Source organism: Siphateles boraxobius, unplaced genomic scaffold (genome assembly GCF_051911475.1).
Source record: "Siphateles boraxobius isolate OS27281-9 unplaced genomic scaffold, OSU_SipBor_1 68, whole genome shotgun sequence".
In the NCBI taxonomy this organism is placed as follows: Eukaryota; Metazoa; Chordata; class Actinopteri; order Cypriniformes; family Leuciscidae; genus Siphateles; species Siphateles boraxobius.
In genome coordinates this window covers 10,597,501-10,625,030 of record NW_027509195.1, presented here as the reverse complement: position 1 = coordinate 10,625,030, position 27,530 = coordinate 10,597,501, and the positions used below count along the sequence as shown (strand labels likewise).

The 27,530-nt window shown below is 38.8% G+C and overlaps 1 protein-coding gene across 1 annotated transcript in view; it reads left to right on the top strand.

Annotated features, from left to right (window-relative positions):
• The window catches only part of syngap1b (synaptic Ras GTPase activating protein 1b), a 184,827-nt gene extending 157,729 nt beyond the window's left edge, over positions 1-27,098 (top strand). The window contains 8 exon segments of the mRNA XM_077214697.1: positions 4,891-5,104; positions 7,244-7,819; positions 8,508-8,951; positions 10,130-10,306; positions 12,496-12,707; positions 17,516-17,588; positions 25,745-25,951; positions 25,953-27,098. Coding sequence (XP_077070812.1) covers positions 4,891-5,104; positions 7,244-7,819; positions 8,508-8,951; positions 10,130-10,306; positions 12,496-12,707; positions 17,516-17,588; positions 25,745-25,951; positions 25,953-26,027 — 1,978 coding nt within the window. The 3' untranslated portion in view covers positions 26,028-27,098.
• The last annotated feature ends 432 nt before the right edge of the window (positions 27,099-27,530 follow it).

Below are 27,530 nucleotides of genomic sequence, written 5' to 3'. Positions count from 1 at the left end.
ACACCCGAAATTAAAGCCTAGAGGCAGCCATACTCCTTGTAGAATGGGCCTGAACAGCCACAGGTGAACGCTGTCCGGCCGCTTCATAAGCAAGTGAGATAGCCTCAACTACCCACTTGCTCATTATCTGTTTAGATGCAGGGCAACCTATCTTAGGTTACCCGAAGCAGACAAATAATTGTTCTGATAAACGCCACTGAGCAGCTCTGTGGACCTAAGCATCCAAAGCCCAGACAGGGCATAACAGATTTAAGATTTTCCTGATCTGGGGTATTAAAGGTGGAGGACAGAAGGCCTGGAGCACAAATGACCCGCACATTTAGTAGGGACCTAGAAATACAACCCGATCTGGGGTGAAGAAATACTACCACCAACCAGGTGCAAATCCAAGTACGTGCAGGCCTCAGCCTCATGTACCACGGAGAAGACGAAATTAAGGATCTCTCCTCAGAGATAGCCCAGCAAAGAAACATTCATTACAGAAATCAAGTACTGTACCAACAGGGCAGAAACGAGATTCAGAAGGCGTTCTCTGCACCAGGCAGAGAACAGCATATTAGTCTTCTCGTGGAGGGAGCTCTAGACTGGAGTATGGTCTCCACGACCTCGGTCGAGAAACCTGAATCTATGAGCTGGGCCCCCTCAGAGGCCGAGCCCACAGTATCCACAACTCCAGAGCTCCCAGGAGCAAAGATATCGGGAAAAGCGTATAGGTGTAGCGGCAACCACACCTATTACATTACATCCAGTCCAAGCGGAGCTGGATGCGTGAGGGAGAACCACAAGGGAAATGCATCGTACAAGCGATGCGAAAGGTCGACTTGTTTGACCGAAGTTCTCCCTAAGAAGCTCCACCACCTCGGGGTGAAGTCTCCATTCCCCGGGCCACAGCCCCTGCCTCAACAGGATATCTGCTCTGATATACGAGACCATCAGTGTGTTGTCCGGACCCTTCGCCGACCAACCACTCATGATTGCCCCCGACTTGTGAGGGAAACATCCGTCGATAGCATTATGCGTCGACAAGAAGCCCCCAACACTGGGCCTGGGCGAGGAACCAAGGTTCTTCCACATGACCGAGGCACGAAGGCATAGCCGCGTGACCTTGATCATGCGAAAACGGATTTCCCCTCGGAGAAAACCCCTTGGTCCCGAGCCACCACTGCAGGGGTCTCATCTACAGAAGGCCAAAAGTAACTACGTTGGACGCAACTGCCATGAGCCCCAGCCAAAGACCTTTCACCGAGCGGCCACTCATGACCGCCCCCCATCCTGTGAGGGAAGCATCCGTCGATAGCGTGACGCGTCGACAAGAAGCACCCAGCACTGGGCCCTGGGCGAGGAACCAAGGTTTCTTCCACATGACCGAGGCACGAAGGCATAGCCGCGTGACCTTGATCATGCGAAAACGGATTTCCCCTCGGAGAAAACCCCTTGGTCCCGAGCCACCACTGCAGGGGTCTCATGTACAGAGGGCCAAAAGTAACTACGTTAGACGCAACTGCCATGAGCCCCAACAGTCTCAGAGACTGTTTGCAGTGAGTGACTGACCTAGTTTTACAGTCTTTACGGCTGTGAGAATCGCAGAAATACCCGCAGGAGACAGACGTGCTTGCATTGTTGTCGAATCCCATAATACACCTAGAAAGTGGTCCTCTGAGCTGGGAGGAGTACACTCTTTTTGGTGTTGAGCCGCAACCCCAACCTCTTTATGTGGGACAGAACGACATCTCGATGTTGAACTGCCAAAAGCTCGGACTGAGCTAAAATCAACCAATCGTCGATATAATTTAATACGCGAATGCCCTGGAATCTCAGAGGAGCCAGAGCTGCATCCACGCATATTGTAAAAGGTGTGGGGTGATAACCTAGGCCGAATGGAAGAACCCGATACTGGTATGCTTCGCCCCTGAAAGCAAACCTCAGGAACCTCCTGTGATGAGGATGGATAGATAAGTAAGCGTCCTTTAAGTCTATTGTGACAAACCAGTCCTCGGACTGAATCTGTGACACAATCATATTTAGCGTAAGCATACTTTGAACTTAAGATTCTGAAACCTGCTGTTTAATTGACGCTGGTCTAGAGTAGGACGCAACCCCTCATCCTCTTTCGGAACTATGAAGTAATGGCAGTAAAACCCTGACTGTCTGCCGGGAGGAGGAACCCCTTCTACAGCTCCTTTTGCAGAAGTGTCAGTACTTCCTGCTCCATAACCAAAGCCTGCTCGGGGTCCACCACAGTGGGGAGGACCCCTAGAAATCTGGGCGGACAAGAACCAAATTCTGAACCCTTTTCTATAGTGTGCAGGACCCACCGAGAAATATGTGGCAGTAGTTTCCACGCTGCCAGAAATTCTACTAGGGGAACCAGTCTCTCAAGACTGGGCTCTGGATTTGGTTGAACAGTCACTACGGTGCCCTGAAGCGGCGAACCGGCAGGGAACAACCGAACTGACCGTTCTACGACCCTCCTCGGAGGATCGTATGGGGACGCTGACACCTCGGTGCCCTGAACGGCGAACCGGCAGGGAACAACCGAACTGGCAGCGCTGCGACCCTCCTCAGAGAGTCGCACCCCAGAGGGCGCCGAGGAGAAACGATTTCTCAAAACCGTCCCTGCCCCGGAGGAGCCCTCAGAAGCTTTATTAGAGATGACGACAGTCCTCAGATCTTGCCTCCCTTTAAATAACTTTGTTCCAACGACCCTCCTCGGAGGATCATTGGAAAAAGCAGGCACCTCGGCACCCTGAAATGGCGAACCGGTAGGGAAACCGAACTGACTGCTCTACGACCCCCCTCGGAGGATCGTTTGGGGACACTGACACGTTGGTGTCCTGAACGGCGAACCGGCAGGAAAACCGAACTGGCAGCGCTGCGACCCTCCTCAGAGAGTCGCACCCCAGAGGGCGCCGAGGAGAAACGATTTTCTCAAAACCATCCCTACCCCGGAGGGGACCACCCTTTAGAAGCCTGATAGCTTTTGCGTCAGGGCTTCCTATTGTCCAAGCTTTTTTAGAGATAAAATAGTCCTCAGATCTTGCATATCTCTAACTGGCTAGACTGCTACCGCCACCCAAGTCCCCTTCGATTGTGGAGGAGCCCAAATGGCGATGCTCGTTCTTGCACTCTGTGCTGCGAGGAGCTTAGTAGACTGAGACTGCTCCGCCCAGCAGTCTCAGGAACATTAGATTGGTGAGGAAGAAACCTCTGGAACGCCGCTGAACGGTTTATTCTTAGTTTTTTTTTTTTTTGAAAGCGGAGCGTCCAGAAGAACAGACATAATTTTATCTTATTTTTCTTTATTTTTAAACAGAAAAACGTATATATATATATATATATATATATATATATATATATATATATATATATAAATATATCACTCCGTGGCCACCAGCAGGAAAACAACCGAACTGGCCGTGCTGCGACCCTCCTCAGAGAGTCGCCACACAGAGGACGCAGAGGAGAAACGATTTCTCGAAACCGTCCCTCCCCAGTATAGTTTATCTGTTTTTGCACGACGCAATTCTCGAATAGCGTCAGTGCTGACAACCTCACATTCATCCATGTCTTTATAATTTACCCACCAGCGTTGCCTAATAAAAATTTTTATTTAGATGGCTGGTGGGTAACGTCGGGGTTAAAAATGATGACGCCGACTCGGGAGAGAGAAAGCTAGCAAGCGTCTCTTTAACCCGAGGCACTGTCATACCATGATACTTAATACCCATAGCATTACTATAGTTAGACGTTGGCCATTAAACACATAAAATAGAAACCGACTTATTCCACGATCTCGACACCTCAGTGTGGTGTGGAGATAGGGAAAAAAACGGCAGTCCCCGACGAGGAGGCTGAGATACAGAGTTTTTCTGTTTTTAGATTTATTTCATCTAATAAGCTCTTTTTATTTTCACTCTCATAATGTTCAGCTGGCCAGAAAATATTTAACTAGCAACAGCACTAGATAAACCTCCTTTTAAAGCTCCTCTTTATTCAACAGAGTTATGAGCTGACTTATTTATTCATTTATTGAAAACTCAAACATCTGCCTTTTCTTAATATCTTTATTTGTTTTGTTCTCTTTTTCTAAACAAAACACTAACGATACCAATTCCTCGGAACTGGAAATCGCCAGCACTGGATCTGGCAGGTGAAAGCTGAGATAGGGCAGAGCCCGTCCCAACCCCCGCTGTCAGATCCGTTTGCGAACCCCAAAATGCGAGTCGCCGCCGTGCATCGGCAACAGCGGGACCCGCGCGGGGAGCGCGAACCGAACCGTCCTCCTCGAAGAACGCCCGGCGGGAGCGGAGCGTCCTCACGGACAGCTTCTCGCAATGCTCACAGTCAGCCCCCTCGAGAACTGACTGTGGCATGCTCCACTCCCAAATAGTAACAAAAAGCTGATGTGTGTGTGTCCACCCGTGATATAACGTGGGCAGGGAACAACACAAAAGCTGCTTGCTCTCTTTTGCCATAATATATATATATATTGCAACTTGACAGACAACAATAAATATGACAAGGACAGAATACACAGATCGCTTGCTGAAGGCAACAGAAGCTGTCGCGGTCTGTTTTCTGGTGTGCTTTATAGCTTCCTGGTCTATGACGTCACCGCCTATGACGTCTCGCTCTTCCATTGGACTGATTATACACGTGCTTCACGACGCAATCACGCAGAGCGTTCCCACCGCGTCTCAACGCAGCTTGAGTTCCCTTGAAAGGGAACAGTCTAATACTCTAATGAGAAGTTACTTATAGAATGTTTAAAGTGGACAGTCGAAATAAAGTGTAATCCTGTGCTTAAGTGAATGTCTTATGGAATATTGCTTCTGGAGCAAATGAGCATGGAAACTCTTCTCCTTGCCAACTTTCTCATATCTCATACAGTTCAATCGACATCACTCGCCTGCCCTCTCCAACTTCTGCCATGTCCAGTGGCGGAGCCCCCCCATCCCGAGCTGGAATGGGGGGTTTTGTGGATCGCGATCATCCTCACCGAGCCTCATCTAAAGAAGTTTTCTATGTTGCCCGTCCCCCGTTGGCCCGCTCTAGTCCAGCGTACTGTACTAGCAGTTCTGATATTACTGATCCAGACCCGAAGGTAAGTCCCAAAGGACAGTGCTTCTTATTGGGTGGGGTGTTCTGTTTAAATAATATCCCCTTTCATTTAGAATTCTTTCATGACAATGGTCAGTGCTGTCTGGTCCAAATTCTCATTTGAATAACAGCTCACTCCCTAGCACACGTTTCACCAGCTTTTCTGAGGGTTCGCTTTGTTCCTGTCGGAGAAGGAAGCGCCACTGACCTGCTTACTGCATGGTCAAATACCACCCAAGCATGGAAAAGAGGGCTACAAGATGATGTGGGTGCAGTCAATACATAAAGAGATTATTTACGTTAATCTTCCATCACCATTTAGGATTCAGGGTCCTGACATACAAAAATGTATATTTCACCCAAAAATGAAAGTTTTGTGATTACTGTATCCTGCACTTTCATGTGCAATGTTAATAGGGACAAGTTTTCAGAATGTAAAATAATTATATATTCTAAAATAATTTAAGATCGTATTGTTTGTGAACTGCCCCCGACACGTGGGTTAGGGTTACCGACACTTTTTCAGGGGAGAGGGAGAGACAGATTTAATTTATTAATTGAAAAATGTAATATGACACAAATGGCACCTGTCATGTCAGGTTTTGCCTCAGACTGACACACAATACCATTTTTAGTTCATTTGACTTTTGTCATTCATTTAATCTGTACGTAGAATATAGCATGTGTCATTATCCCAATAAATAAATTGAAATTTAGTTAAATTAATTTTTCTCCTACTGTATAAAAACAGATGGTTATTATTTATTTATTATTATTTATTTTATTAAATAAATGCATTAATTATGTATTATTATTATTATATTATATTATTTACCATTATTTAAATATTATATTGTATAGAATATTATATTTTAATAATTGAATATAATTTTCCTTGAAATCATTACCAGGGGTGCGTTTTCCAAAAGCATCGTTAGTCAACTATGTTCGCAAGTTCCGTCGTAATCAGCATAGTTCACCGAGTCAGTGTTTCCCGAAACCATCGTTCCAACGAACATTCCCAGCATCGCAAACTTGTGTGGTTGGAACGACAGCTCTCAACCTGTGCAGTTAGAAGCATTGTTTCTAGTTTGCATGTGAACTTAATAAATCCTTATCTTGTGCAAAATAAGCAAGTACAACCTGTGTCTTTTATTTAGAATACATACAACTGTCATTTACATCTTTTAGTTTGTCAAGAGATTTAAAGTACCGTTTTTGAAGACTGCGCATGTGCGAACGTGCTCGACTATGTAAGAACGAGCCTATGATTCAATCTGGAAATAAAGCTAAATAACTATAATGTATTGTAACTATGTCATTTATATCAAAACACCTAGTGTTAATTCGATCTCAAACAGTTTCATTTAAAGACGTTTTTTCTCCACCACGTGCGTGACGTGATAAACCAACGTGGTTGAACGATCAATTTGCGACAATATGGTTTCGGGAAACGGTCGTGACTAGGAAGTTGATTTGTCCAACGATGCTTCGTACGTCGTTGTACGGGAAATGCACCCCAGGACAGCTTGGCTTCTGTTCTTTATATTATTATTTATTATGCAACATAATTTTTTGAAGATGCTGTAAATTTAACCTAAAAGAAACGTACCCCTGTATAGACAATAATTAATTAGCTAAGCATGATTTGTTTAAAAATGGAAACCTTTTACACAAGCATTAAACAATGTAACAATGAAACATTTAAATGAACCGTATTAAAAGATGGTGCTTTTAATATCCATTTTTAATTCAGTTAAATTAATTATTCTCCTGTAAAATCAAATGTTACTTATTTATTACTATTATTTAAATATAATATATATTATTTAAAAGAATCAATATAATTTTTATTGACATTATTGCCAGGACATTGTCCTGGCTTTTGTTTTTTTATGTTATTATTTTATTTTATTTGACAAACTGCATGAGTAACAGCAAATGACAGCAAGTAAATAATGACAGAAATTTCATTTTTGGGTGAATTATTCCTTTTAACCCTCAAGTTAATACACCCATCACTCACATGCAGTCAAGCCACATGCATAAACCGCCCACAACTGCTGCGCCCGGCAGGTATCTGCAGCGCTCTCGCCCGTAGGTTCTAGGTGTTAATGAAAACATTTCTATGATGGACCTCCAGGACTCAAGAATGAACAGCGTCTCTAACCTGCAGTCTATGGGGGACATGCTCAACTCTTCCCAGGCCTCGATTGCCGGCCTCGGCAGCTACGGTGGGCTCGCGGCCTTGGGAGGAGGCCTCGGAGGTCAGCTGCGCGCCGGAGGGCGTATGTCGGCCGGTTCCGGCGGTTCCAGCATGTCCGGGGGTCTGAGGTTGAGCCAGCTGAGCCAGATGGGAACCACCACCGACTCGCTGTCCCAGCAGCAACAGCAGCAAGCCGCCGCCCTCCGCTACCCCCTCTCCTTCCAGAACCCTCTGTTCCACCTCGCTGCTGACGGGCCTCAGATTCACCACCAGCACAGTCGAGCCCAACCTCCTCCTCCACTCCTGCTGGCCCCTGAGCCGGACGCCTCTCACCCAGCGTACATGCCGCAGTTCGCCCATGGTGGTTTCTCCCGAAGCGAAGACCTGTCCACCCTCAGACCCGGCCCTCATCTGGGTCAGCCGAGCATCATTCACTCCCACAGTTACAGCGACGACTACACCCGCCATAACCAGAGTGACTTCAGGGGACGCCAGCTCTCGATGCACATGCAGGTATTTCCTTGGTTTGATCTTGGTTTTTCTTGATTTTGTTTTTTGGGTTTATTAGATATAGGTTTTCATGCTTGAATATTCTAAAAACACATTATTTTTCACGTATTTAACATTGTTGCAGCTCCTGTCTTCCAAGTCTGTCAGTAACGTTCTGTTAGTTGCTGTCTCTATGAAGCCCCTCATTCTGAAAAGTGCAGTATGCTCTGATTGGTCAGCTAGACTACTGTGTTGTGATTGGTCAACTACTTTGAGCATGTTTGGGAAATGCCACGTCCCTCTAACTCGACCAGGCCTCGTCCTCTTTTTTTGCCTATGCCTTGGGCGGGAATTATTTAAACAAGGAATATTGTGATGTGTTTGTCCCTAGACGAAAACTAAAGACTTCAAGGCACTTTGTTTACCTTTACTTTATAGTCAACTGTCCACACATGTTTCAAATGTTGACAAATTATGCATCTTTTGTCTATGTGAATCAAAACAGGACTTCATACTTTCATTGTGAGATGAATCCGATCCACCCGTTAAAAACAAATGAAAAACGTCCATTAGCATCTTTTGTCCCTAAAAGCATAAAATCTGTCAAATATTGTTATATTGTCCATTGTTTACATACAATTTCTGAGCGAATTGATTTAGAAATGAGTGGCAGAAATGGAGGTTGTTATTTAAGCATGTGTCTCATGACCAGGAGCAGCAGCAGATGGCAGGCATGGCATCGCAGACCGGCACATCTCATTCATCACTAGCCACGCCTCCTTCCACCGTTCAGCCTGTCCGTCAAAGCTCCATGGCCCCTCCCACACAGCGCATGAAATCGCAACCCTCGCATCAGCTTTCTGTGAGTTCTGCCGCTGCCGCCACCCCTGCAGCAAAGACCAGGCCACAGAGCGGAAACCTGCTCCAGTCCCCGGAGTCTGGTTTCGGGAGCCGGCAACAGGGGCCCCGGCAGCAGCTGTCCGTCAAAGACAGCACCCCCCCAGGCCTGCCCCATCAGCAGAGCTCCACCAGGGAGAGCCAGGGATCCCAGGGCTCTCAGGGCGGAACGCCACAGTCCACACAGCAATCGAAATCACATCAGGAACGCCAGCAGGTCCAGCAACAGCATCTGCTCAAGCCTACCATGAGCAAACAGGTGTTCGGATCAGAAAACATTTCTATTCTACCTGTTCAATGTCTAGTATTTCTTCAGCTAGATATTTATTTTTGTGTCTGATCTATATAAAAAAAATTAAAAAAAAATGTCCAGTCATTTATGACGGAAAGTCATGGAAAAAGTGTGAAAAAAAAAGAAAAAAAAAGCGGCAATTGGCAATATTTTTATTGTAATTTTAATTGTAATTTTTTTTTAGTAATCAGCAATAGTTCTCACCCCACAATTTATCCATCTGAACGGAAAACATAGTGATAAATGTGGTTATTTCCGATAAATATTTATTTCACTGTAATATAATATATATAAAATGCCACTCTAATGCAGATTTTAATATTTAAATGTTTATTTAAGTTATTTAATAAATATTACCTTGTTGATTGTACTTTCTTTTTACAAATTATTACTTTTTTTTAAATCAGCAATATTTAGGAATATTTATCACACACAAATCTTTTTACATATTTGTGCAGATTTTAGAGAAAATTCTGCAGAATTCCATGAAAGGGATTTAAACATGCTAAATTGTGTTAAACAGAACTAAAAGCACTACTCTTCCATTGGCTGTAGAGAGCATAATAAAAAATAGTCAGCATACTTAATAATTCATTTTTTGTTAAAATAAATTAATACTTTTATTCAGCAAGGATGCATTTAATTGATCAAAAGTGGCAGTAAACTTTCACAATGTTACAAAATATTTATAGCTGTTTCTTACTTTCTATTCATCAAATAAGCCTTTAAAAAAATGTATCACTGTTTTCACATAAATGTTAAGCAGCACAACATTTCCAACATTGATAATAATACTTCGCCAACATTTTTGTAATAATAATAAATGTTTCCTGAGCAGCAAATCAGCATATTAGAATGATTTCTGAAGGAACATGTGACACTGAAGACTGGAGTAATGATGCTGAAAATTCCTCTTTGACATCACAAGAATAAATTACATTTATTTAATTATAAAAAACATTTTTTAATTATAATAATATTTCATATCATTACTGTTTTCAATGTATTTTTGATCAAATGAATGCACCTTTGGTGAGCATAAGAGACCAACCCTTGAATCTTACCATCCCCAAACTGTGTAGTGTAAATATTGCAACCCAAATGCCTGTTTCCTTACTTACATAATGTTTTGTTCTTTTCCGCAGGGCTCTTCCCAATCTCCATCCACTCTCAACCCCACGACCCCAGCCTCTGAGCGAACCGTCGCCTGGGTGTCCAACATGCCCCATCTTTCTGCTGACATAGAGAGTTCCCGCATCGACAGAGAAGAATTCAAGCTAAAGGAGTATTCCAAGAGCATGGACGAGTCACGTCTGGACAGGGTGTGTTTCTCTGTTTCTCAACCAGATACAGTCAATCCAAAAATTATTCAAGTCAAGTCAAGTCACCTTTATATATATATTGCCCTTTTTACGCTACAGATTGTTTCAAATCCGCTTTACAGAGATAACAGGAAGATTATGTTGTAATAATATTGTTAATATATAAAATTAAATGTCCCCAACTAAGCAATTCAGACACCAAATATAATTTTTTATATTTTTTTTTACTAGTTGGTGCAGGACACTATAGTTCATTTATATAAGTGAGGATAGCAAAATAAAGGAAACTGTGACATATTATACCCCAAAAATCTTCATACAGCAGACTACCAGTAAAATTTGTTAAAATTTGGGACCAAAAATGATTCAGACACTTTGATCTAACCATGTTCGCAAATGTGACCTTTTTACATCACAGTCTGAACAAAATTAAGCATTGCTTGACCTAAATTGGTATTATTTAATTGTGTACTTAAATTTAACATGGACAAAACCAGTGAAATATCAACTGATTTGATAAGTTCTTGTCATATTTTATTACCATTTTCTAAACTATAGCGAATAAACTGTGATAATGTGAGAAATGTTGAAGGTGTCGGAAAATGTTTTGGTTTGACTGTATATTAGCTATGTGCTTTGGGTTTATTTTAATTAAGCATACTGGTATTGCCATGCTAGCTGGCTGTTGTGATGTGAGAGTTGTGAGCTTTGAAGAATTACTTCAGACCGTTTTCACACAGTTTGTTCTTGGTCCGAACTCGAGCTTGATTCCTCTATACTCGTGCAAATGAACTCGTCTTGACTGAGTGCAGTTGTGTCTCAGCACACAAGTGTCAAGGAAATGCATCTCATGTCTTTCACCTTGGCAACAGATGGTGTCTGATTTTTGCATTATTTAAATATCAAATGAGAATGAACAGCCTTTTGCTGTAAACAGACTACAGGGGAGAGCAGCATCAGCTTTCAGTCAGGACGTCCTGACTGTTCTTTACCCTCTGTTCCCCCGTCTGGATGTTCGTGTAGAGGTGACACACAACCACTTTTCATTGCTTCTCAGTGTGCCTATTAAAGGACAGTTTCATCTTCAAAATCTGCCATTAAATTCTGTTATGAATCAGCACTTTCTCATTCCCATGTGGTTTGCAAGGAGAATTTGTTCATTTGCATTGACTGTAGTTGCCCACCTAGGCAACATTTTCATGCATGAATGACACACTCCTTGCGGAAAATCTGTAGGGAGCAAAATCGTGCTTTCCTATAAGTTTGCTTTCTGAAAGTTGCTCATTACTGGAAAAACCACACTGTTTTGAAAATGGCTGAGCTACAAAACGATAAAAAACAGTAATTCTAAACCTGCATGACTTTCTTTCTACGCAAAAAAGATGCATTTTTGAAGAATATCCTAACCTGGATATCCTTCAGAAACATACTTTTTTTTTTCCACAGAAGAAAGTAAGGATTGGGAACAGCATGAGAGTAAGTAAATGATGCCAGATTTTACGTAGCATCACCACTTTGAGTTAGTCAATCACCAGCGCTGGATACTGGCAGGAGCTTTATAACCTTAAGACGAGCGTACACTGTGTGAGTTCAAACACTCGGGTGGTCAGAGTTTGCTATCATATCTAATAATATTTTAAAAGTTTATTAAAGTAATTTAATGAATAATATATTGTTAATTATAATTTTAATACTTTCATTACATTTAATTTTTTTTTTAATTTTTAAATTTATTTAATACTTTAATTTGTTTGTAATTTTGTAGATTTTAATAGTATTTTGAAACTTTATTAAAGCCATTTAATGGATAATATCTTGTTTTTTTAAAAATAATTTCATTATTTTTTTATTTAATTATATGAGTATTTATTTTTTATTTACTTACTTTTTTGATATAATAATACAATTTTGAAAGTTTATTAAAGCAATTTAATGGATACTATCTTGTTTATTCAAATTTTCATAAATTATTCCGTTTATTTTTAATACTTTTATTTTTAACTTTAACTCATTTTATAATTTTTTATTTACTTTATAATTTTTTATATACATATTAATACTTTTAGTTTGTCACTCACCAACGCTGGACACTAGAAGTAGCTTAATTACCTTACTGTCTCAACAAAAGCATCAAGAGGGTGACATCTGCTGATCACATGCCCACTGTCCTCGTCTGTTGTCTGGTGCAGGTGCGTGAATACGAGGAGGAGATCAACTCTTTGAAGGATCGTCTGATGATGTCACACCGTAAGCTGGAGGAGTACGAGAGGAGGCTGTTAACTCAGGAGCAGCAGACCAATAAAATCCTGCTGCAGTATCAGAGCCGACTGGACGACAGCGAGAGGAGACTGAGACAGCAGCAGATGGAGAAAGACAACCAAATTAAAGGAATTATTGACAGGTAATATGAAAAAAAAAAGAGTGGTCACGTGATCACACTCGCTGTGTACTACGCTATACGCTTCCTTCTAAGCTCAATTGGCGATGACCCCTTATGTAATTCTGTAGAGAAATAGTGGCCCCAAAAAGTATTTGGACATTTAAGCCAAACTTAAAAATGTCTGAATGTCATTGCATTAGATTACAAAATATCAAACTATCAGAATGTCAAATCAAGTGACATTATGTAAAATAATGTATATAGCACACTTTTCATGCAAAGCATTTCCTTAAAGAAGTGATAAATTTTTTTACACTTCCATTCAAATGTTCGGGGTTAGTAAGATTTAGCAAATTTTTTTGAAAGAAGTCTCTTAATGCTCACCAAGGTTGTATTTATTTGATCAAAATAGATTTTATGAATATATTTAAAAATAAAATTCATTTCTGCGGTGAAATGTTGTTCAGCATCATTACTCCAGTCTTGATGATCCAGTCACATGATCCTTCAGAAATCATTCTAATATGCTGATTTGCTGCTCAATAAATATTTATTATTATTACAAATGTTGGCAAAGTATTATTATCAATGTAGAAAACAGTTTTGCTGCTTCATATGTTTTGTATAAATCATGATCATTTTTTTCAGGATTCCTTGATCAAAAGAAAGTTCAAAAGAACAGGATTTATTTGAAATAGAAATCTTTTATAACAGTATAAAAGCCGTTACTATTACTTTTGAACCGTTGAATGCATTCTTATTTCAATAAAAGTATCCATTTCTTTAAAAAGAAATCTTACTGACCCCAAACTTTTGAATGGTAGTGTAATCTGTTCAAATTGAAGACAGAATTTTTTTTAAGAAGGTACTTGTTTGCTTATGCATTGTTTGATATTTTGTTTGACATTCAAGAAATTTTTAAGGATGATACATGTGTCCACATACTTTTTAGGGTCACTGTATATATGTTTTATACATTTTATAAAGGGTTTTCTATTATTGAGCATCTGCCATTTATATACAGTATAGTAGCCACATGTTTACTCTTGGACTTCTCAGTCTTGTAATTTCTGTGGTGCGTGTCATAACAAAGCTGCCTTTTAATTGATGAACTGGGTTTATTTCCTTCCTGTTGTTATTTTTGTTTCATTTCATCTTCTTTATTACCGTGTTATTTGGATACTTTGTGGCTTTGTGAATCTACAGAGACATATCTGCCAATATTTTGCTTCACTCTTATAAATGACATCACCCCATTGGTTGATGAAATGATGATGTAACTTCCTGTAATGCAGCATTTACTGCATATTTTGTGTCACAGAGTATATTGCTATTTCAATCCAATTCTAGGAATGAAGACATGGAGTGAAGAAGATGGTGAAGGGAGACCAGGGTTCTTACTCCCAAAAGGGCATAAAAATATAAATCATCGTCTCTTCCTTCCTTGGCGTGTATTAGTGCAATACCTTCATGGAATAATGTGCGGAAATCATCCTAATCATAACTGATCATAACAGGGTGTGTTTGTAATTGAGGCAGTCATATGTGTGCAGTATTGTTTTTTATATGTATTCGTCATTTTAAGCACTGCCGTCTGAGGAAACAAGTTTGACATGGACAAAGTGTCATAAGTTTTATGAATTGCTAATGTTTAAAGAACTTATTCAGAAAGAAAAATTGCTGTTTTCTAAAGCTCTTACAAGGATCATTCATCCATTAATATAGAAATTTTGTGGTTATTTATTCATCCCTCATGTCGTTGCAAACCTGTTTACTGTTGTTAACTTTTCAATAGAACAGAAAAAGAGATTTTTTTTAATCTCCACACATCTTTCACACACAAGCTCCAAAAAGGACAACAACACCATAAAAGCACCAAGTAACCATCAACTTTTGTGTTCAACAGAAAAAAGACAGTCATACGGGTTTAAGAAAGAGATGAGGGTGTGTAAATGATGACATTTTCAGTCATTAGGGTGATTTGATCCTTTAATGAGTGTAAAAGCTGCATTAATAAAGTATTTAGACAAGCCAGGTTTACTTGGCTTCTGCTTATTTGTCCTGAAACAGAAATGGTGCACGGGATTTTTCTTCCAAATAACCATCATTAATTGTAGCAAAACATCTTGAAAATACAGAGAATGGCTTCCTGATCTCATGTTCTCTGCTGCACTTCTCTCTTCACTGTGTTCTATAACATACTGTGTGATGAAAGTGTCTTACTCATCAAAATAGATCATATTTCAGATGTTCATGTTTTCCATATCTCTATGTGCTATCACGAGAACAGCGATCTCATGTGTCAACCACTCCTCGCCACATTTGGATTTCAGTTGTTCAGGTTTCAGTGTTTAGATCATTCATTTTGAAATATGCAATAAAAGCAGATATTTCCAAGATTCAGAAAGAGGTTTGTGTTAGCTCAAACACAAGCCTCATATATGATTCCTTATATTCAAACTCATGACTTTATTCTCACAAAACCTGTTCCAGGTCATGTTTCAGTCTATAATCAATAGGAAATTATTCATTTAAGGCAGTGCAACAAATATCATGATCCACAAATATTTTTTACATATATATATATATATATATATGCACAGTCACACACACAATTACATACGATTACACACATAATTTATTTATATTTAATATTTATTTAATTTATTTACATATATATATATATATATATATAAAAGTGTTTGTATATCATGGTATTTATTGCACTGCCTTAAATTTATGCTGCTTTTAATTTATTTTATTTTTTAAAGTTGTGATGCAATTTAAGTTTTATTCTCTTTATGCAAATTACGATATTTTTTTTTTCTTTTGATTTCATGCTGAAATTTGACCTGGATCTGTTTTCAACCTCATAGATAAATATTTACACAGTTTGGTGAGTGTGTTTTGGTATTATGTTCAATGTAAAATGGCAAGAAGATACAGTATAAAATATTAAACATGAGGTAAGTGAGTTGTCATGCTCATGAATATCTTATTTTGTGTGGAGCTGTTTGTGAAATAAACATAGAGATATGAATTATAGATCAGGAAACATAAAGAGTTAATTAATTTAGGACTGAAATTAATTTTTAGTAAATCTCTTTTGTAATGTGATGTTGCTATAAGTAATCATTTTGAATATGGAATGTTTGCCCTTTTAGCCTTTTTTGTTTTCCATTGTTAGACTTTCATATATTAAATTGATGTATAAAAATGAGTGTATTAAATAATATAATACTGTTAGAAAAGAATAACAGACATTGCTTCCCTATAAATTATTTTAAAAGCAGAAATATAGAGCATAGAATCATATATATTCTGTATACGAGATGATATATATTTAACTCTTGTAGCCAAACTGTGTGCAATAAATATACCTTGATAACTGTAGCGATGAAAAATACCACAATGAAGGTTTATTAATGATTCCCTCTCGTGACCCTTCTGACCTCTGCTTGTGGAATGTGTCTGACCCCATGACCTTTTGTCTGATCTTTGTTAATAAACAATCACATTGTTGAATATAAAACAGGCCTGAGCATATCTTTAATAAATTGGATGCTTCTGTCTAAGAAATCTTGAAGCACTAAATTTGTTTTTGTTTTTCTTGTTTTTACTTTTGCATTTGAATTTTGTACAAGCAATATAATATATGTACATTTATAAATGGAATAAAATATCTAATCATATTGTTTTAAACCTAAACTGTGGAATTCATTATTTAATAGAATAAATGCTAAAGACTAGAATAAGTTAAGGCCCGTTCACACCAAGAAAGATAACTATAACAATAACTACAGTATATTTCCATCCACACCAATGCACGATATTATTCTGTTTATTATAAGCACGTGCTGCAGTTTTGTCGTCAGTCGCTTTAAATGCTCGAGCTCTTTTAGCAGGATGGATTCTGATTGGTTGTCAATGTCAACTAGAAAAAATCTTTCTGAAAGTGATTCCAACGATATTGTTTCTCTGTGCCGTTATCGTTATAGGCTAGTTGTGGTGCAGACTCTGCTATTCTTTTATATTTAGAATGATTTTTATTATCCTTGGTGTCAACAGGCCTTTTTCTGCAATGAATTAATGTATCTTTCATGACTATTTCATATCAGTCAACATCAAAACAATTTCAAATATGTCCCCTAAACTGGCTCAATGATACCTATCCAATGAAACTTTTCTTATTTGACCCGGATGCACACATTTAATATCACATGTCATGTACTCGTGTCGTCTTGTCAACATAAGTCAAACCAAACATCATTCCTTAGAAAGCAGTCATTCACTTGATAATCACACCACTATCCTGCCCATTAAAGTGCTTCATTTGGCTGCCACTTGTGCCTAAAAACAGCATCTGATGTGACATCCCGAGAGGAAATGTTCACGTGGAGATATGAAAACATCTCTGTTTTTGTGTATGAAACCGAGCGTCACTTTGATGTGCGCTGGCGGCCACTTCAATGGCGTGTAATTTCTGAAATGAGCTGCCAGTAAGAGCGGCAGCCGTCGTTAGAAGCCATACAACATGGCCCATTTTCATTTATCAGCTCACTTATTCCCATGGGATGATGGAAATATGTCATCATGACATAATATGGTTGAGTTTTTTCTACAGTATGCTTTCCAGATTGGACCAAAAGCCATTTCAAAGCAAATTAAAACTATTTATACCACAATCAAAGCATGTTGATCTGATATTTGTGGCAGATGAACACTTATTGTTGATTGTCTGATCTCAATAATGTCTGTGTGCTTTGGAACTAATAGTGTCTTCCTCTTTCACTCTTTATTTCTCCCTCGCTTTCTTGTTTTCCATGAAGACTCATGGCTGTGGAAGACGAGCTGAGGGTAGGGGTGGTGCCTGAGCAAAAACCCAGGATATTCGCAGACCAGGTCTGTCTTATTCTTTTTCTCTATGAATATCTCCTGGAACCGTTCTGTCCGTTGTTTGTGTGTCTGTCCTTCTACGTCCCCGCTGGAATGTGTCTTTGCTTGTTTGCTCTGCCTGTCTGAACGCTTTACAGGACTGCCGTATTAAATTCAGTAGGTCAGCACTTACAGATAAAAGATTTGATCCACTTGAGGAAGAGCAGCACTGAAGGAAGCATCCTGATGCTAAACGCCGGACTAAAGGATTCCTAAGGGAAGGAATGTTTTACTGATCATGCAGATGTTAATCTTTTTCTAGGCTCAGGACACTTAGCCCCGGTTTCATAGACAGGGCTTGGATTAAGCCAGGATTAGGCCTTAGTTCAATTAAGACATTTAGGTAGCTTTTATAAACATGCCTTAGAAAAAAACACATTATGGTGTGTATATTGAGACAAAACAATGGCACTGACATATTTGAAGATATTTAGTGCAAGTTGCTTTCAGTTAAAGCATGGGACGAGACTAAAGCCTTGTCTGTGAAACTGAGGCAAAAATATCAACTTTTCCTTGATCTTTTGTTATGATTTTTATTTTCGATGAAAACATACTGTAGCTTTGTGCAAAAAAAAAAAAATGTCATAAGCCCAAAATTTTTAACCACCCATGACTGTCTTATATAACTACACTACTGTTCAAAAGTCTCTTCTCCTCACCAAGGCTGCATTTATTTGATCAAAAACACAGTAAAAACAGTAATATTGTGAAATATTATTCAAATTTTAAAAAACTATTTTCTATTTAAATATATTTTATAAATGTAATTTATTCCTGTGATGCAAAGCTAAATTTTTCCAGCATCATTACTCCCGTCCTTCAGTGTCACATGATCCTTCAGAAATCATTCTAATATGAAAATTTTAACAGCTGCTTAATATTTTTGTTGAAATCGTGATTTTTTTTTTCTTTCAGAATTCTTTCATAATAGAAAGTTTAAAAAATAGCATTTATTTGAAATGGAATTTTTTTGTAGCATTATAAATGTCTTCACTGTCACTTTTGATCGGTTTAATGCATATTTGCCAGAATAAAAGTATTAATTTCTTTGAGAAAATCTTACTGACCCCAAACTTTTGAACAGTAGTTTACATTAAAAAGGGTTTGTTTCATATAAGTAATAATTATTAATATTGTTCACCTAAATTACGAAGAAAAAACAAATAGAAACCAATGAGACATTGTTATCACACCAAAAGAATATAAAGCTATAAATGAATGTTGTATATCAGATCACTTGCTCTTGATGATAAACGTTTGAATTCATACTGAGATCTCTTCGATTTGAAATCAGATATCTATTTATTTTGATATCTTGAAAAATCTGAGCACAGTTTGAGACAAGGCTGAGATCTCTTCTGAAACTCTTTTGATCATTGGGGTCTTTTCTTATTGCTGTCAACTTTTTAGGCATTATAGATTTTTTTCCAATGAGATAGATCCAAAAATACTTTTTTTGTAGCATTATTTGTTCAGTGTTGCCTTACCTCGAGTGGAGAAATGTTTAGTTAAGCATTAGTACCTCCAGTAGGAATGTCAAATGCTTCATGTTTCTTTCCATGTGTCATCTCTCGCTTCTTTTTTATGCTTTGATTTCTCATAAATGGTGCATCGCTGTACTGTATGTTACAACAAACACCAAATTCTCAGCAGTTCCAGTCTGTGCGCACACATCACTCGACCGCTCTGATCCAAAGCTCCATCTGTATTTAAATCAACTTCCAATGTGACTTTGAAAAGAAGAAAATCAATAATCCTGTTTCTGAGGAGATAAGATAAGATAAAACGAGGGAGTTGAGTATGAGCTGCACGTATAACTCGGGGATCAGGGAAACTGCTGAGTGGACAGAACCTCAGACGAAAGTTCAGCACAGTCAGCATAGATTCTCCTGAAGAATACAAATACAAAAAGAAAGCATCTATTAGATGAAGCTTATGTGGACGTTTGGAAGAGATGCAACTGCAGGGTTCCAGAAGGATACATCCTTTTAACATTCATTTAACATGTTTTAATGTTTAAATCACCCAAATGTGGTTGGTTACAAAAAAGTCTGCAGATGAGCTACATCTGGGCCTTATAACAGCCTTTAAACTGATGATTAGGAAATCTGTTGCAATAGTCTTTTCTTCCCTATTATGATGTAAATCTAAGTGAAGCTGCTTCTCAAACACTGGGAATTGAGAGGTTGTGGTTTGCTATTGGTCAATCTCATGTGAGTGACAGGTTGTCCCGCCCTCACGCCAGTAAACACATCACCAGAGAAGAGAAGATATTTGTCTGAGAGAGGGAGGGGCAGTTATGCTGATTAAAGAGGTGATTTCAAGGTCATATGAATTTTTTTAAAAAGTTTTCACGGATAAATAATTTATGATAAAAACTGCAATATTTCATAAATAAAGCAATAATTGCTGATTTTGATTTCATGGTGACTTCAATATCAATTAATTTATAATAATAATACATTTAAATATTATTAATTTTCTTAATATTAGGTAAAAAGTTATTTAAATGTGTACAATTAATTATTGGTTTCTATTCACTTAATAATAAACAATTGTAATAAAATAGCTTCCTTTTTAAAATTATTATAAAAGCCACGCTGATTTCAGCAAGAGAGAAGTTTGTGTTTGTAAAGTGGCCTGGTTTTGTCCTGTAGTTTTTAATGATGCGTCTCTGTCAGTTCTGTGTTTGCTCATGTGCTTGGCAGACGTTCACACGCTGTGTTTGTTTTTGTTCTGCTGTTTTTTCCCCGCCACTTTTATTATGTCAGGTGCATTGAGCCGGTAGCATGTCCCTGTTCGCAAATGATTCGGATTTTAAAAGCTGAGGAACAATTTTTTGGAATTTTGTAGAGTTATTTGTTTATCTTGTAGCTGCATGTTGGCTGCAAAATCATAAAGATGACCAACATGGCATTTAGAGCTTTGTTTGCCTTTTACTTTGTGGTGAGCTGAGGTATGTATGTGTAATTTGGTGGACATTTAAATGTTTGTCTGGGAATTTGTGTGTGTTTTTGTGTGCGTGTGCGTATGTCCACATGCATGCCGATCCCGTCTCACGGACACACACTCCCTTTGCCTGCTGTGCACAGGCCCACACCCTCACATACACACCTCTCTGTCCTCTCCTGTGTGTTGATGAGATACGGTGATTTCTCTTAGGGGAGGCGGCAGTCCATCCTAGTGCAGCCCCGCCTTGCACCCGTCCCACTGCGAATGCAAAGGTAATGACTCACCTGACTGTGACCCGCCCACTCCACCTCTGTCTCCTCTCACATCCACCGTATGTACACTGGACTTGTCCACACACACACTGTACACACACTGTACACACACACACACACACACACACACACACACACACACACACACACACACACACACACACACACACACACACACACACACACACACACACACACTGTACCTCGCCTGCACAAAGTCATATGCACCTCTACTTCCCAGCCAGAGTTAATTCTACTAGACTAAATGTTGGCTTGACAAAATCTGAAAAAAAGCCTTATTTTATGTAGGACTTATGTAGTTTGAGGAGTTTGAAAAGAGATTTGATGATTAAAAGTTGAGTCTTGTGTAGATGGATTGATAGATAGATAGAAAAACAGACAGATGTTTAGACAGATAGATAGATAGATAGATAGATAGATAGATAGATAGATAGATAGATAGATAGATAGATAGATAGATAGATAGATAGATAGATAGATAGATAGATAGATAGATAGATAGATAGATAGATAGATAGATACTGAAAAAAACAGTGCTGTGTTAACCGCATATTCCTACCAAAAGTAACCAATTACATTACAATTAGTTTAATGGAAATTAATGCATCAGCTAGTGTTTATTACTTTTGCATTCTGCAGAAAAAAAAACATCAAAACTACGGCAGATTGTTAAATGTAATGACATAATTTGGATACAAGTGCATTATCAAATGCTTATTATCCTGAAAATCATTTTTGCTACCATTTATGGATTCATAGAGATGCTGTTATTTTTGGGAGCTTGTTTGTTTGTTTTGCAGGAGGTTTCACCTCATATCCATACAAAATGTCACATGTTCAGCATAATCTGACATAAAACAGAGGTAAGCAGGGCATATGGCTCAGTGCAAGGTGAAGGATTTCTTATCATCGTGTCCATTCTATCTACATCATCACCATTGCACTTTGAAACAGATGATGATGATTTCTGGGAAATCTCCGTATCTTTCTCCGTGCCGCCCTGCCAGGAGTCAGGGGTGGGTTATCAGCGTGCATGAGAACCTGGATGAGTGTGAATGTGTGTACATGTTCATGTGTGTATGTATTTTTTTTTTTTCTTCATGCTTTTATTGCGGTGTTTAGAGCGCTTCTGGTGGTTTACAGTAGAAGTATTTGTGTCGACATTTGTGCATTAAGTGGTGTAGTTTGTTGCATAGAAATGCATTGTTCATGGTTGCATTAATAACTCATTTTTTACACAATGTCTTATGGGTAAATTAAGACATGCAACGTTCATGTGAAGTAAAAGGCTGAATGAAAGTGAAAGGTGAATGTGTGTGGTGTTACTCAATGTATTTGACGATTTAGTTTGCTTTAGATGATGTTTTAAAGGTTTCTGCGTGTGATTGCATCTAAAGAGCTGTAGAAACACATCAGAACATATTAACCCTTTCTTTTGAACCTAAATTACCTGGCAGACCAATTCAACCAGGACTTCGATTTGACCACCTAAAGAAAAGCAATGGTTCCAGACAAAAGTGACCGTCGTATGAGTTGCAGTTCTGACAGAGATGCACCCTTTACTCCTGTTGTCGTCATCACTTGTCTTTGTTTAGTGTTGCAGCTAGTTCCAAACCTCCGTTCCCTAGCACTAATTCCATATTCATTCTCAAATACTAGGTTCTGATTGAGAAGAGAAAGAAATTGCACCATAACGGAGTCAGACTGACTTATGTTAGCAAAGCTAGCCACTTCGCTAATGTAACAGTCTGGAACCAAAGCAAATTCCTTGGTGTTAAAACATAGAACCTATTAAAGTTGAGCCGTTCACTTATAATTCTTGTAAAAATGAAGTCAAACACAAATACCAGGTGAGTATATTTAGAATGGTAAAAGATATTATCACCAAATGTTGTTGTCATGTTGTTTTGTTGAGTTTCTCATGCATTAGCCTCAGCTTTAACTTTAGGTTGATTTAATTCCAATGTTTCCACCCCAATCCAGATTTCACTGAAAAGGACTGAACTTGATGAAAAACACACTGAGCATGATTTAGATATAAAATGAGCTGAGGCTGCTTTTGGCACTGCACTGCGCCTCTGTAGGTAAGATTAGAGGATAAGAGCAAAATAAAAATGGTGTCTCCACTATATGAGAATCTTAGCCCAGCTACACATAACAAAAAATCGGAAAGTCAAACTATCCCTTTTTTGTGTGTGTGGCAGAAATGGGCTTGAGGTTGTTTTCACACTTTTGTTGCAGAGCGGACCCAAGTTCAATATAATTGAACCATCAATGATAATACACTAGCTATGAAACTATTGTGTGCCCAATGTAAATATATAAACAAGTGTTAAAAACAGAATACTATATCTGACCTGTAATATCAGCCAAAAAGTTTCATAAATATTTGAGTTGATAAAAAAACATTATTACAAAATATTCAAATGCATACAAATATACTGATAGAGAATTTAGAAAATCTGATATATCATTTGCTATGCTTTCCGCGTGACTCTTTCTGCACGTTACATAGTTACACCAGTAGGTGGCAACAAGTGACTGTGTTTTCAGTGTTATAAGTGATTCACTTAATCTTTCTCTACCAATTCGTTCAAAAACACATATTAATTTATGCACAAAGCAAGTAAGCTTCTTATGAGGGAGTCATTGAATCATCCACTCAAACGATTAATTCAAAAACAATAATTCATTCAGGTACAAAACCAGGGCTGCATTTAAGTCCACTTTTTTATGCCCTTCTCTTGCTAATGTTGCACAAGTGCCCACTGCTGGTGAAACCCTTGCAATGGGTTTAAAGGGAACGCCCTAAGGCCTTGTGGATAAATTAAGTGTGAGTTTCTGTTGTGACTTCACTATTGTGTTGCATTGTGGTCTATGAATCTGCCTGAAGTGTACACAAGTGTACTCGCTCCCTCGGTTAAAATCGAGGGGTTGAGGGTCTGTCGAAATTAACTTCCCTCATCCACTTTACAAAGTTGAATGCACTTCAAAATGGCGGCATGTAGTTTGCAATAGGTTGTATATGAAGCGCTCACTTCCCTACTATATAGTAGGTGAAATTCAGTATGTGTCAAAAGTAGTATGTCCGAATTCACATTCCTCATATGACCTACTACTTCTGGTGAGATTCTGAAGTGTGCATACGATGGACAATTGTATAGTTGGAACCAACCGAACTCAGGTTCAAACCAAGTGTGGAAACTCCCTGAAATTCTAAATAGTGGATATGACACTGTTTTGGTTTGAGCAAGTATATTTTGATATAAAATATCAAAATTGTATAATCATGCAATATAATACAAATATAAATTACTTTGTATAAAACATTTATAAGATAGTAAATGGATTGAACATCTGTTCCCTAGAGTCATTTGAGCTTGCATAACACTGTCAGGGACATTGTCACAAGGCAGACTGTCACAACAGTCCAGATATGCTTGTGATAGCAGAACAAAAAGCACCTACATTCCACATAAATATTCATTCTCACTTCCTGTTGTTTTCAGTTGATCACACTTTTGCATCAGCTGCATGCTCAGAATAAGTCTATTTTACTGCACTCAGACACTGGAGTGAGTGCAGTGGTAGGGGTCATATCATGAGTCATCCAATGTTCTGATCTTTGAGGTCAAATAAATGTAAACTTTGGGACATTGCTTTGCCACTTTACATATAACTGGTAATCTATTTTTATGCTTCCATGAGAAGAATTGACCCTTCGCAAGGAGTTTGATTGACAGGCGATCTGACCAATCATAATCCGCCCCTCTGCCGAATCCAGCATTTTTGTCCGACAAGGAAGTCAGGAGAGTTAGTAGATTAACGTTGGAGGATTTTAACTTGAAAAACTAAGTGTACTGACGTCTTTCCGCGGTTAAAATAACATTCCTTCTTGTTCATTCATGTTTATTTGATGCTATAAATTAACTAGAAGGAAGAGATGATTGGTTCACGAGCAGCTTTAACTGAGGCACATTAAAGAGACAAAAAACGGTATTTATTGTTTAAATTTCTTAAAAAAATGACCAAATTTGAAAGTTGCTACTTTGTTTCATATCAAAAGTAACCTGGTCTGTCTTGTCTGTCAGCGCGTTGTCAGTGTCCTCTCTGCTCCGCGATGTATTTTTCACTGTGTGAGAACATGGTGTGTGGCGTGTGTGGCAACAGTAACTAAAGGGGGCGGGTTTTTGCGAACGGTCAATTGAATGATCCAACATATCATTTTGGACCAAATACCAAAAAATTAAATGATAAAAAAAAATGTGATTAATCACATTTAACGCGCGCACACACACATCAAGATTAATCGATTTGACGGCTCTAAAAAATTTGTGTTATGACCCCTTTAATGCAAAACTGATAATAAATAAATCAATAATCAATAAATACATTTCTCTTCTTACTTAAAATCACATTTTGGGTATATTTACCCCCAAAAAATCAAATTTTTAATCGTTCAGTGTCACTGACAACCACTCTGGTCTTCTGCAGTGCAACCTCACAAGAGCACAAGTATATCAACAGCATTTGTAATTCCCTCCTCATCATTCTCTCTTCCTCTTTTTTGTGTCTATCCCTCTTTCCCTGCGCGTTTCTATGGAAATTTTTCATTCCTCTGCTGTACAACTCATGCTCCTGTTTTATTCCTCCTTTACTGCTCTATCAATCCCTCATCACCTCAAATCTCTATCTCTCTGTGACCTCTATTTCCTTTGATCTTCCTGTTCTGCATTTCCCTATCGATCTACTTCCCATGGGAACTCCTTTGCATTCCATTTGCCTTTTTTTTGTGTGTGTGGAATCTTCATCCTTCCATCCCTCCTCCTCCACCTGCTCTCTTCTCCTCCCTTTTCCTCTCTCTCTCTGTCTTGCTAGGAAAAGCAGCTTTCCGCCTTGGGTTCAGCAGACCCCGGTGTGAGTTTTGGAGGAGAAATGACCAGCACTCCTGGCTTTGTTGGAGTCTCCCCCTCGGACAAATCCTCCACCCGATCCCCCCTGAATGGAATCTTGTCCTTCCCGTTAGCCCCCCCTCCTCGTTCTCTTCCTCACGCACAACTCCGGACAAACGGAGAGATCCCCGGCAACTGAAAAATCAGCAACAGCATCGAGGTCAAGTTTGGAGGGGGAGCAGGTCAATAACAACGTTGACCAAATCTGAGAACATTTTTAGGAATTCCGAAGAAAAAGTCACATCTTTTGTCATCCGCATTATAAGGATGTTTTTTTTTTTTGTACATTAGACTGAGGACAAATGGGAGGCGGGACATTACTTGCACCATCCAAAACAAAAGGGCTCTCCATTGGATCCGATATGTTATTCCGACATCACTTTTTCTTTGGATCAAAGTTAAAAGCCCCTTGCACGTACAGTACCTCTGCCACCATGTCATCCAAACCACTGGAAAGTGCTTGGTTCAGTTTCCAAGTTTTTGACTGAGCTCCCTCATATCCCGTTAAAAAAAAAAATCCCAAGAAGCCGGGAATGGAGGGCAAACAAACTTATACGTATGTTTCGAAGTGTATAGAGATCGAAATTTGACCCATGAACACGCGTCAGCTTTGTCTTGGGTATTTTGTCTTGTCATCTGCCTTCCCTAGTGCCTTTCTGTATCTCTAGACAAGGTTTTCAAACGAACACAAGAATAAGGATGGCAGAATTACAGAAATGGTTGGCCAAACTCCACTCTCTTCTCGAGATTGTTCATTTAGGAGAGATTGATGTAATGCGGAAAATGTCAAGTTTGGGAATCCGACCATGGCTCGGGTTTTTGTGGACAATGTCTGGAAAGTGCTTGTGGTCTTTGAATTGCCTCACTAGACTGAACTTGTGCAATGTTTTCTCTTCTCAATCTCAGAACCTTTGTGTATTTAACTGGTGCTATGGATACACAAAGCATTGCTCTGTGTTACATCACCACTTCTCATTCTCTCATCGTCCTAACTGTTCATATACAGTATGTCTTCATCTCCTTACAGGCCAATTTTGATTTCTTTCAGTGTGTGTGTGTGTGTGTGTGTGTGTGCGCGCGCAACACGAGGTGAGTGTGAGGTGATCTCTGTCAGGTCAAAAAACCTTTTGTCTTTTTTCTTAAAACAAAATTCTAGGCCAGAATGCTGTTGTGGTCATCAGGCATTTTTTTTATACTGATACGTTTTCCTCAAAATGGCATGATGCGTAGAGAGCTGATATTTCAAATGAGCAGAACTTTGTGTGTTTTACTTAAAATACATTTTAAACTCAACATGAAAGTCAACTTGAAAGCAACCAATTTCTAATCCATGATGTGAAAAATAGATACATTTTAACTTTTAGGAATTGATGGGTATAATGGATTTTGGTGGCTGAAAATTTTATTTAAAAAATTTGTGATTTTTTTTTTTTTTTTTTTTTTTTTTTTTGCAGAGGTGGTGCATGTTATATTTTGTTAAAAGATTATGAAAACAACCCTGTTTTTAATATAGAATACCATGCACCAAATCATCATAAAAAATAAGTTCAAGAATGTGCATTGAAAAAGTAAATGGACTTGCACCAAATAATCATTACATTTACATTTGGCAGATGCTTTTATCCAAACTGAATTCAAGGTATACATTTGATCAGTTCATGCATTCTCTGGGAATCGAACCCATGACCTTGGCTTTGCCATACCGTACTGTT